At 47.4% G+C, this 12,382-nt stretch overlaps 1 protein-coding gene across 2 annotated transcripts in view; it reads left to right on the forward strand.

The window, feature by feature from the left end:
• Nucleotides 1-12,012, forward strand: part of Plekha2 (pleckstrin homology domain containing A2) — a 57,069-nt gene extending 45,057 nt beyond the window's left edge. For both annotated transcript variants that reach the window (XM_038328427.1, XM_038328428.1), the window contains exons 10-12: nucleotides 1,226-1,289; nucleotides 10,419-10,496; nucleotides 11,065-12,012. In XM_038328427.1, the coding sequence (XP_038184355.1) occupies nucleotides 1,226-1,289; nucleotides 10,419-10,496; nucleotides 11,065-11,424 (502 nt within the window). In that variant the 3' untranslated portion in view covers nucleotides 11,425-12,012. The remainder of the gene's footprint in view (nucleotides 1-1,225; nucleotides 1,290-10,418; nucleotides 10,497-11,064) is intronic.
• Nucleotides 12,013-12,382: the final 370 nt, after the last annotated feature.

A 12,382-nucleotide genomic window follows, 5' to 3' on the forward strand; every position in this document is an offset into this window, starting at 1 on the left:
GTAGGTGGCAAGTTCCTTTCTCCTCTGAGCCATCTTGCCAACTTTCATGGAGTTTCACAGCGTGGTACTTGCCCTCACATGTAAATTTACACATGTGCAAAAACGAAAGTCTAGGATCCAGCTGTGAGAGAAAACATGGCTTCAGCCTTTCTCAGTCTGAATTACTTTGCTTAATATAATAATTTCCAGTTCCATCTGCTTCTCTGCAAATTCCATGATCATCTTCCTCTTTTTAAAATTATTTTTGCCTTTTATTATTCATGTGGAGGTAGACTATCTGTGTGAGTGTGTGCCACCTATGTGCAGGTACCTGGGGAGGGCAGAAGAGAATGTCAGATCCCCTGGAACGGGAGGTACAGGAGGTGGTTGTGAATGCTATGAGCTGATCTCAGGTCCTCCGGTACAGCAGGGAGCGCCCTTCACTGCTGAGCCATCTATCCATCCCCATTCCTTTGCTTTACAACCAAAACGCTGTTGTGTCTGGGTACCATCCATCCACTGATGGATGGCAAGGTTAATACCATTTCTGTGCTCCATGCTATAGTGAGAGATGCGGTGATTGCCGGGGGATGTGCAAGTCTCTCCATGGTAGGACTCAGAGTCTGTCAGGTACACGTCAGGAGTAGGATAGAGGGGTCATAGGGTCGTTTTATTTCTACTTTCTTGAGGAACCTCCAAACTGATTTCCACAGTGTCTGTACTAGTCTACACTTATCCCATTAGAAAGTAGGGGTTCACTTTTCCCCATTTGCCAGCATTTGTTATCTTCTTGCTGTGGGTCATTCTGGGGTGAGGTGAAATCTCAAAATAATTTGAATTTGCATTTCTCTGATGGCCAAGGATGTCGAACAGCTTCCTGGGAAGCAAATATTAAAGTCGTTTTACTCTTGATTTCTGTTTCTGCCTTTAGCTCCTTGTCCCCTGGGAGGGTGTGTTGAGGCCAAGAGCAGGAACTCAGAGCTGTGGGTGGAACCCAGGGGGGAGGAAGGGTTTAGAAATGGTATTGGCTCCCTTAGAAGAGGCATATTTGGACTCAATGGGTGGTGATCTCTAGTACTTTGAACGGACATAGCATTTAAAGTCTTTGAGCCTGGACTTCCTTACCCACAGAGAGGAGAAAGTCTTGAGTTGCATTAGTGGGTGATTGTGAAAACTTTAGGGAATAACGTACAAAAGAAAGCACTCACAATGCCTGGTATAATGTTCTCTCTCTTTCCCTGCCTAGCGATCTCTTAATGAGGGACAACCTGTTTGAAATCATAACCACCTCCAGGACATTCTACGTACAGGTAAATGCTCATCCCTAAATGCTCATCCCAAGACTGGCGTCCCTTCTCCACAAATGTGGGTGAATGCCACCCTCATCCACCCCTGTCCCTCTTTTCTCTTCATTTAGCTTGTAGTTTCTCAGTGATCAGTTCAGTCTCTTAGTCAGTCTGTGTCCCTCTTCATTCTGAGGAGGAGTTTCCCTATGCTAGGAGACTACAAACAGGCCAATCAACCATGCCGGGGTATGTGTGCCTGCCGCAGCTGCGCTCGGCTGCAGAGCTCCAGCTAAGCAGAGAAAAGGGGAACTGGTGGGTAGTTTCACTTCTGCTCTGGAGGGTATTTATAAGTCCTGCCTATGTATGAACATTACTGTGTGCAGAAAGACAGAAGCACAGAGGGCCCTGTGGCAGGCACAGGTGCATAGCCAGCTGCACAGAGAAAGCCATTGTTTGGGGCTCTGATGGGGTTCACTTACCAGCAGCTCCCCCACCCCCAGATCTGGAGGGCTCCCAATCCAGTATGAACTCACAGCAGCTAACAAGGCAGATTGCTAAGCAGGGCGAAGACATCCAGGGCCAAGTCCTCGGCCTAGGCTACCCAGCAGCCCACAGAATGTGCTGATATCCAGTGTGAGGCTGACGTGGGATTCTGAGCAGAGAAATAGGCAGCCTTCTCAAGTGGAGTTTTGGCGTGGGATTCTAAGCGGTGAAGTAGGCAGCCTTCCCAAGTGGAGTTTTGGAGGCTTCCCACTTCCTTTCCTTTCTTTTGCCCGCAGAAGCACTCCCATAAAAGGATGAGGCCTAACCCCCGCTTGAGTGTGTGTGTGTGTGTGTGTGTGTGTGTGTGTATGTACGTGTGTGTGTCTCTACTTTTTTTCCACTTTAGGCCAGCAGCCATGCTGGCTGATTTAGGCATCTTCGGGCCATCCTCAATGGGACAAGCACCCTATCCGGGGAGAGATGGCAGCAGGGAGGCTGGGGAACGGACTAGACCATGGAGGGGGTCACTTTGCTCTTGAATCTAGCTGTTCTCCAGAGCCTCTACCATTCAGACACCAGGACTAGCCTGGACTTTAACACGAGTTTCTAGTGCTAGAGTTCATATTCATAGAGTATTGCCAAGGCGTGATCTGAGGTGTTGGGGTCATGAACTAGACCGAGCTGATCTTTAAGCTAATTAATCAAGCAACTGAAATCACACATTTGGTAGATTTTGCAGAGGGAAATCTGCTGGACGATCTAAGTTATGCCGTGTGATACTTAAGATGGTGGAGAGCTGGCCTAGAACTCCCCAAAGACTAGCTCTTAGCATTTGTGAGTTGAAATAACACTAAGGAGATCAGGGAGTCCCCTCATGGGTGGCGGAAGGTGAAGAATCCAAATGCAGCTACCGATAGCACAAAACAAGCCATGCAAAGGGGATGAGGGAATAAGAAAACGAAACCAAACTCTTCTGGAAAACTGTGGCTACTAGAACTGCCACTAGGATGGTGACTGTCTGCTGCTCTCTATTGGGAGAAAGAGGCAGGAACGGTTTTCTGGAGGAAGATGGTGACCAGAAGACTCATGAGAGAGGGGGGCAGGCAAGGGAGCAGCCCCATGACAACAGCCTGGGGAAAGGGACTAGAGAGCTGTGAGGTAGGCCGTGCAGCTATTGGCAGAGTCTCATTGCCCTGTCTGCTTGGCTAGCAAGCTAATATTTGGTCCTTAAAGTCCAAGGTGAGATGAGAGCCCTAAGAAACAGCTCCAGGACTCGGAGAACTCATTGAGCATTCAGAATCTCATTTCCCGCATGTGTAAAATGGAGATGAAAAACTCAACCCCAGCCCTTCTACTGACCCTTAATGCTTCTTGACCTCAGGGATCATGAAGGGCAGATAAGAAAGGGGCAATGCATGATGAGAAAGGCCAACCTGAAGGCCATGATAAGAATTGGAGGGACAAGGGACGGACTTAGATGGATGAGGGAAGTGATGACTTTCAGAGAGACAGAGAGGCCACTCTCCACGACTAGACTGGAGAGCTGGTTGGGCTAAGGGGAAGAGGAGAGCTGAAGACAAATCCCAGAGGTGTGGCCTGAGTTTTGCGCTGGCTGATGACACCTGCCAACTTCCCTAGGGAGTACAGCCCGCAAGCAGTTGCGGGGAAAACCAAGGTTAGCACCCAGGCGCATTGCTTACTTCTGTTACTGTGAGAAACTACAATGACCAAAAGCAACCAGGAAGAAAGGGTTTAATTTGGCTTATGGTTCCAAAGCGATTGAGTGCATTGGGGCAGGAAATACAGGCCAGGAGCAGGAAGCAGAAAGACATGGGAAAGGCCTGCCCTAGTGATGTGCTTCCTCTAGCCAGGCTCCACCTCTTAAAGGTTCTGTAACCTTGCCAAACAGTGCCACCAACTGGGGACCACGTACACTAGGGACCAAATGTTCTTTGGAGAATATTATTCATTCAGCCCATGACACAGGGGTCAGCACTGAGTTTACCATGTCTGTGGAATGTCCAAGGGTACTCCTTTGGGATGCCTATTGCCCAGGTGATGCCTGGCAAGTGGGTGACTACATACACACCCATCAAGTGAATGATGTTCCAAAAGGCCTGCACTAAGGATAGTAATTTGGGACACGGGAGGCTTAACCAAAAGCATTCAGAAAAGCCAGCAGTGGTGGCACATGCCTTTAATCCCATCACTCGGAGGCAGAGGCAGGCGGAGCTGGGTGAGTTCAAAGCCAGCCTGGTCTACAGAGCAAGTTCCAGGACAGGCTCCAAAACTACAAAGAGAAACCCTGTCTTGAAAAAAACAAAAACAAAGAAAAAAACAAAACAACAAAACATTCAGAAGACATTGCATCACCTTATAGACAGGGACCAGCATATCCCAAGGTTCTTAGCTTTTCTCTACTCCTTCCCTTTTGCTCTCTAAATTTCAAGAATGAAGGACACTAGCATCTCTCTGAATACATAAACGAGTGAAGGTCAAATTCATGTGTAGCTCATGACTTACAGAGAATGGCGTGTTAGAGAAGAATGGATGAAAAACCAATAAACATGCTTGTTGATTCACTTAGAAGTTACAACTATAAACTCATGATAAATCAAAAAGATACCTGTGAAAAGAACTATTCTAAAAATAGCAAGGCTAGGATGATTTCCTACATATCTTTTTTTTTTTTTTTTTTGGTTTTTCGAGACAGGGTTTCTCTGTAGCTTTGAAGCCTATCCTGGAACTAGCTCTTGTAGACCAGGCTGGTCTCGAACTCACAGAGATCCGCCTGCCTCTGCCTCCCGAGTGCTGGGATTAAAGGCGTGCGCCACCACCGCCCGGCTTCCTACATATCTTCTGTGCATCTCTTTCATGGCAGGCAATAGGAACTTCACTCTTAGCTCTGCCTGCTGTCCGTGACCTTGTATTACTTTGAAGAATTTGAAGATCTGGCCTTAAGCAAATTAAGTATTTAGACAAAGGGATTATTTCAATATATCCTTTTAGATAATTTCAGGTATTTCGTTTGTCTGTTTCTTACCAGAATTTGAAAGATTGTAATTTCTTAATATTTAGGTGCAGTGTAGTCTGGAACCTTATCAATACATTTGCATAGGCATCGCTAAGATCACTGGTCACCATTCAAGTAGATGCTTTTTACCCAGAGTTTGTACATCACTTGGAAAATACTACTCTGACCAAACAGTGCAGATCCTCAAAATGTTGACATTTGTTACTATGTAACATTCTAAGAGTCACATTTATTGGTAGCATTAGCAAAGTCTTTGAACACTGGAGGATGCTGAGCTCATGCTGTTAGAGGGGAGTTTTCTGGAATTATGTTTTTTTATCATGAATTTTATTTATTTATTTATTTATTTATTTATTTATTTATTTATTTATTTATTACGTATACAATATTCTGCCTACATGTATGCCTGCACACTGGAAGAGAACACCAGACCTCATTACAGATGGTTGTGAGCCACCATGTGGTTGCTGGGAATTGAACTCAGAACCTTTGGAAGAGCAGCCAGTGCTCTTAACCACTGAGCCATCTCTCCAGCCCCTGGAATTCTGTTTTGCTTTAAGAGCTCAATATTGGTTGTTGGCAAAAAGAAATATTTCCTTGGCCTCCCTGACTCATTGTTGACATAAAGTCTGCAGAATACCTGCCTCTGAATAAACTGGACTCGTAGTTTCTCTGCCGGCCTCTTGTTTTATAAAAATCACTGCAGTTCTTGCGAAGGGTGGAGAACTCTGTCACTTGCACAGTTTGTTCTGTGGGGCTAGAGGTCTGGTGCACTGCACTCAAGTGACTTTCTGACCTGATCCCTCAGTCGTGCACAGTACGTTTGCACGAACCGTCTGTCTGTCCGCAGGATCTGGGAGTGTGACCAGCAAGCAGGGTGAGGCCGAGGAGAGTGCTCTGGGCAGGGAAGGATGAGGCTGGGTTCCGATCTTTTGGATGCTAGGGGTTTGGGCTCAGCTACACCACCCGCGCTCCCTCTGTCGCCTCACACTGTAGCGCTCTATGCAACTCCTGAGAAGCAGCTGCTGTTGCTTAGATGTTTCGGGGGTTCGGGGGACACTGCTGAGCAGGCACTGGCCGGAAGTGTATCACTTAATTCTCCACCATCTCTCTGGGTCTCACCTCCCATCTGTCCATGAGGGGACAGGAGCTTCAAAGGTAAATGATCCATTCAGGATCAGAAACTCAGGGAATTATGGAGCCGATTGAGAGTACTTGCTTGTGCTCAGAATGGCTAGGCCCAGAACCCATGCTGTAGGACAGTGGCTGTCAACATCCCTAATGCTGAGGCTCTTGAATAGAATTCTTCACGTTGTGGTGACCACCAACCATAAAATTATTTTATTGCTACGTCTTAACTGTAATTTTGCTACAGTTATGAATTGTAATGTAAATATCTGATATATAGGATGTCTCATAGTCCACCCCCAAGGGGGGTCACGACCCACAGGTTGAGAACCACTGTGTAGAGCCTATAGCCACAACCAGAAAAATAATCTACCTCTGACCAACCTGGGGTGACTGGGAATGTTGGAAACTGGATGATGTTAAACAGATCCAGGTAGCAATCAGGCTTCAAGATGGATGGAAATGGCCCCAGACCGGTCTTGTCAGTAGGCAGACATTTCTCAGCTCTGGCCAGGGTCCAGGATGAGATTTCTGAGCTGGGCTGCTGCTCAGTGGTTTAGCGCTTGCCTGGAATGCGGAAAGTCCCAGTGTCAATCTCCAGCAACTCCCCGAACAGAATCCAACTGCCAGTCCTTGCAATACAGAGCAGGGGTCTCCATGTCTGCATTTCCCAATCATAGAGGGCCTGGGGGTACTGTAGTTTATCAACAGGAGTGTTTGTTGCTAGAATGAGAACTCTGAAATTGTCTTTAGCTCACCCGTCGGAATTTGGTTGCTGTGCCAGGACAACTATACCGAGAAGAGTGACAAGGGACTCGTAGGGTGTGGAGCCAGAACCCTTGGGTAGTTACTTCATAACTTAGACTCTAAGGCGAAGGGTGCCGCCCGCAACAGTGGTTCCCAACCTGTGGGTCGTGACATCTATTGGGAAAGGAGGAAGTTGGGAATCAAGGGAAGAACCTGCTGGAGATTTAGGGGTGATGGCGGCAACCAGAGGCGAATGTTGCATGTCTGTTATTGATGTCTGCCATCACTCATGGTGTCTGTTAGTGCTGACCTCATAACTGGTGCACAGAGGCTCCCTGGACCGCAGTAAAACCACAGGTTTTGTGAAGGAATTCATTTTGGAAGTTTGTGCCTCTCTTCTTATAAATTGCCATCAAGGCTGGAGACCATAATGCATACAAGAGCATAACAGGGAGAGAGGAAGATACATGTGGCATCTCCCTTTCTTATCGGCTCAGTGTCGGGCACTTTTTTGTTTCCTAGTAGGTTACCTGGGCTGAATGGACCTCATGATATTTCTTTCTTGAATGGAATCAAGTGCAATACTTGATTTTTTTTAAGTAAAAATATATTTATTATGTATACAGTATTCTCAGTATTCTGTCTGTGTGTATGCCTGCAGGCCAGAAGAGGACACCAGATCTCATTATAGATGGTTGTGAGCCACCATGTGGTTGCTGGGAACTGAACTCAGGACCTTTGGAAGAGCAGGCAGTGCTCTTAACCACTGAGACATCTCTCCAGCCCTGATTTTTTTTATTTGAATAATATTTTAAAATGGAAGTATATTATGTTGTGTGCATTCATGTATACGTGGGGCACATGCCTGTGACATGTATGCAGAAGTCAGAGGAGGACGTCAATGTCTTTCTCTATGATTTCTACTTGATTTTTGAATCATTTTCTTTGTGGTGTATGTTTTTTTTTTGCATACATGTATGTCTGTGTGCCGTGTGCATGTCTGGTGCCCACGGTGACTAGAAGAGGGCGTTGGATAAAGCAGAACGGGGGTGACAGACAGTTATGAGCCCCCTGGGGGGGTGCTGAGAATCAAATCTGGGTCCTCTGGCTAAACAGCCAGTGCTTTTTTGCCGATCTGTCTGTCAAGGTCCTCAACTTTGAGTTTCTCACCGAACCGGGAACTTGGCGTTTCATGGAGGCTGACTGGCCAATGAGGCCCTGGAATCCACTTGTCTGTCCCCCCAACACTAGCATTCCAGGCATACGCAGATGCTCAGCTTTTTTATTTTTTAATATTCATTTATTTATTTATTTATTATGTATACAATATTCTGTTTGTGTGTCTGCCTGCAGGCCAGAAGAGGGCAGCAGACCCCATTACAGATAGTTGTGAGCCACCATGTGGTTGCTGGGAATTGAATTCAGGACCTTTGGAAGAGCAGGCAATGCTCTTAACTTCTGAGCCATCTCTCCAGCCCCCCCCCTTTAAAAAATATTTTTATGGTTTATTTAACCTTATTTTATGTGCACTGCTGTGAAGGTGTCAGATCCCCTGCAACTGGATCTTCAGACAGTTGTGAGCTGCCATGTGGGTGCTGGGAATTGACCCCTGGTCCATCTGGAAGAGCAGTCAGTGCTCTTAACCACTGAGCCATCTCTCCAGCCCCAATGCTCAGCTTTTCTATGGGTCCTGGGGATTCAAACCCAAGGTCCTCTTGCTTGCACGCAGTGCTCTTGTCCACTGAGCTAGCTCCTCATCCCTCCCATCAAAAGAACTGGGGAATAAAAGTATAAAATAGTGCTTAAAACTACTGAAGGTATCTTATAAAATATATTTTCAGTTTTTACAGTATTAATTGCAATATCTGCTTTTGGGGGGGTAACTGCATAATAACCTTTTCTCCACCAAATGTTATCCTGTTTGATCCTTTTTAAAAGCTGGCTCATTACTGGTTCTAGGACCTAGAGTTTTGCATGTGCCAGGCAAGTGCTCTGCCTCCGAGACCCAGCCCAGCCTTTGATCCTTTGATCCTTTGGGGGGGGGGTGGATTTACATGTAATTCGAAGATAAGTATCTCAGGATGAGGGCATTGAATAAATCCATATCGGTGAAATACATTATTTTTGTTGTTGTTTGGAGATAATGGTCTCATGGCCGTAGCCCTGGCTAGCCTGGAAATCTCTATGTAGATGAGGCTGATCTAGAACTGGAAGATTCTGTCTCTGCTTCCTGAGTGCTGAGATTAAAGGTGTGTGTCACTGTGGGAGGCCATGATGGTAGAATTTCAGGTTTATTTGCTCCCCTCTTACATAGAATAGTAAAAATAGCAACCAGTACTAATCCATAGAGGGCCCCACCGCCTGGATGCTATTCAAACAGTAGAACCTCACAACTTACTTAGTTCTTCCTTTTAGATCTAGGGACCAGGTGCTCTCTCATCCTGATCTTAGGGAAAGTTTGGATTCCTAATTCTGGCTACTCTCTTTGGACCAGGGACGTGTTTTCCTTTTTCTTGGAAAGCTACTACCTTGATTGCCAAGTTGCCCGACCGAATCATGGGGAGGGGCAAGTATAAATAAATTAGCAGGTGGCAGGTGTCAGAGCAGCACACAGCGGGCCTTTGTCTTTCTTGTTGACCTGGTGCCTTTGTTGGTATGTGCTGCAGGTGGCGGCAGCGAACCAAGGGGCTCTGTTTGGGGGTGATGGGGAGGGATGGTAAGGCAAATGTGAGAGAAAATACGAAACGCAAAACCCCGTGAAAAGCAAGGCGGTCCGTTTTATCCCGGTAGGATTCAAAGAGTGGTTTGGGGTATGGAAATGCAAGGGGAGCAAGTGGAGCCTGTGGGGACTGGGTGCACGCGCGCACACACACACACACACACGCGCGCGCGCGCTCTGTGTTTGGGTGGACGGTTAGGGAAAGGTGCTAGGAGAGCAGAACTTAAGTCGTGTTTCCAGCTCTTGGGTAGCTACTACATAGGGCCCTCTGCGACTCTGCGTTCCCTCTGCTCTCTTCCTTCCTACTGCTGGGAGGCGCCCGGAGGCTCGGCCTGCAGGGGCCAGGCCTCCCCGGTCTTCCTCTTTCCATAGAGAGACTGCTGCCCCCTTCTGGGATGAGGAGGTTATTGTAGAGAAATGCTTCACTCGGTTCTGCTCTTGTGATCTTCTACTTAGCTCACTCCAAGGCTGGGGTGAATTTTTGGGACAGACCCTTGTGCTTTGAGGAAGGCGCTGTTTCTGTTGACAACACACACAGTCGTGTTTACCTTGGAGGGTTTGCAGAGGGAGTTTGCTTTGGTGGAATTGGAAGTGGGGGGGGGTGGTTGAGGGGGGTCTCCTGTTCAGATAATTATGAGAGATGAGAGTGGGGTCTAGACCAGCCTCAGACCTGGGGCTGTGGCATTCTGAACCCCATTTTCCTTTGAGGGTAAAAACTGGAAGTCTGGAGTGGCTCAGCTATTTTTCAGATGGGGTGAAAGTGGGGTGATGGGTTTAGACAGAAGATGGGGTACTAGGTGTTCCCTACCCTAACCCCTCCCCCTCTTCAGGGCAACTTCACTTTGAGCAGTTTTAATTACGGGGTGTGGAGAGAGAGATTGCAGCCGGGACAATGTCCTCAAAAGTCTGCAAGCCACCGGGCTACATGGTTTCCAAGGTCCCTCTGAACTGGGGATGATGTGATTTTATGAACTTGAGCCAGAGACTTAGAAGCTGAAGTCACACCCCAAAAATGTGTGTAAGTGTTGCGGATGTTTTGCAGGCAGACAGCCCCGAAGACATGCGCAGCTGGATTCAGGAGATTGGAGCAGCTGTCCAGGCCCTCAAGTGCCACCCCAGAGTAAGTCACTTCCTTTCTGTGCCAGTGTCCGCTTCAAGATAAATTAGCTTTGAATGGGCATGTTTTATTTGGTTATGTAGGCAGGCCGCCCAGCCATGAATGCAGCTGAGCCATAGGCTGGCTCACTTGTTTTTCTCTTTCAGTTAACTTGGGGACATTCCTCTGCCCCCATTTTGGTTTGTTGGTGGACATGAGGCTGGGCTGGACAGAGAGATAAAATTTCTAATGTGTCTTGCAAGTCCACTGTCAAGCAGATCTCCAAACATATGTAGTGAATTCTGCTTAGTATCTGCATTTTTATGTACTTATTTACTTTTGAAATACATTTATATTATTTTTGAATTTGCTGTGTGGCCCAGACTAGCCCTGAGCTTCATAGTCATCCTCCTGCCAACGCCTCCTGGGGAGCAGAGACTGCAGTTACCCCTGACTCTGATACACTTATTTGAGTTGTGTAGCCAAGTGTCCCTGTTTGGGGTGGTGATCCCGGGTGGGTGCTTTCCTTGAGACTTTGGGATTAACACTGTGAGGAAAATCCCTATTTGGTCTTCTTCTCTTTCTGTTTCAGGAGCCATCCTTTTCTAGATCCGTTTCTTTGACTCGACCTGGAAGCTCGGGCCTTGCAAGCGGGCCTAACTTCATTTTGAGGAGGAGACCAGCGGTGGAAGAAAAAAGGGCTCTCTGTAAGGCCCCTTCTGTGGCCTCCTCCTGGCAACCCTGGACACCTGTCCCCCAGGCTGGGGAAAAGCCATTGTCAGCTGAGAATGCTCCGGAGGACTCTTTATTCCTGCCTCACCCTGGGGAGAGCAACACTACTGGGGTGCTGGCGAGTTCGCGGGTCAGGCATAGGTCGGAGCCCCAGCACCCCAAGGAGAAGCCATTTGTGTTCAACCTCGATGATGAAAACATACGGACCTCTGATGTGTGATATGCAGCACCTTGGTGTGCCTGAGAGATGGCGCTGTGACTCAGTTTCTCTGCCGCGGTGGACGACAGAGGCTAATGGCACTCACAGTGGAGGGACCCATCCAGCTGGCTTTTGTTTTTGTTATTATTTAATTGGGGGAAATCATTAGGATAGACCCACAGGCACACTCTGTTGCCTCTAGTGAGGGGTTAGTTTTAACTGTTAAAACTGGGGCGGGGGGAGGTGGTTAGAGTCTAGTTTTACCCCTAACCAAGTACCCTCCCCACCATTTGTATTTCTTTCATTTTCTTGGTTTTGTTTCCAGTTTATATACAAGATATCAGGCTAAGAGCTGGTTTCACCTACCCCTGTTTATTGGCTGACACGTGGAAATCAGGCAAAGGATTGCCATCAGGACTGAAAGGCCTCGGGTGCGGGAGACTCAGGTTGCAGCATGATTGGGCCTCATTTAAGAGGTGGCCTTAGAATCTGGGGAGTGAAGGGCCAACTTCAGAAAGTCTTCCCGGGCAGTTCCCTCAGGACGTCTCCCAGGGGAGGAGAGGGGACCTCTTGAGTCATGAGGGCTAATTAAACTGCCATAGCCACTTGTGGGAATTATGCTGTCTTCTTGCTCCCCTGTGATCCCCAGTGCTCTCGACGTGGGTGACAGAGCCGCAGCTCTGTTTGCTGCATCTGGTCCTGAGGATGGCGAGGATGGCGTTATCAGTGTTAAAACGTCAGGACCGTGGAGATCAGAACGGACGTTTCCCTTGAAACCATGTTATTTGAGTATATGTGTGGTGGTTAAATGTAGAATGATTTTGTGTGTATGTGTGTGTGTGTGTGTGTGTGTGTGTGTGTGTGTGTGTGTTCAATCTCTATCTCAGAGCCTTAAGGTGAAGCAGCTCCTGAGAGGAGTTGGATGATTGTTTATGTCAGGCACCATCTTTGAGTTATGTTTCCCAGACAGGAGAATGGT

This window comes from Arvicola amphibius, chromosome 4 (genome assembly GCF_903992535.2).
Source record: "Arvicola amphibius chromosome 4, mArvAmp1.2, whole genome shotgun sequence".
NCBI lineage: Eukaryota > Metazoa > Chordata > Mammalia > Rodentia > Cricetidae > Arvicola > Arvicola amphibius.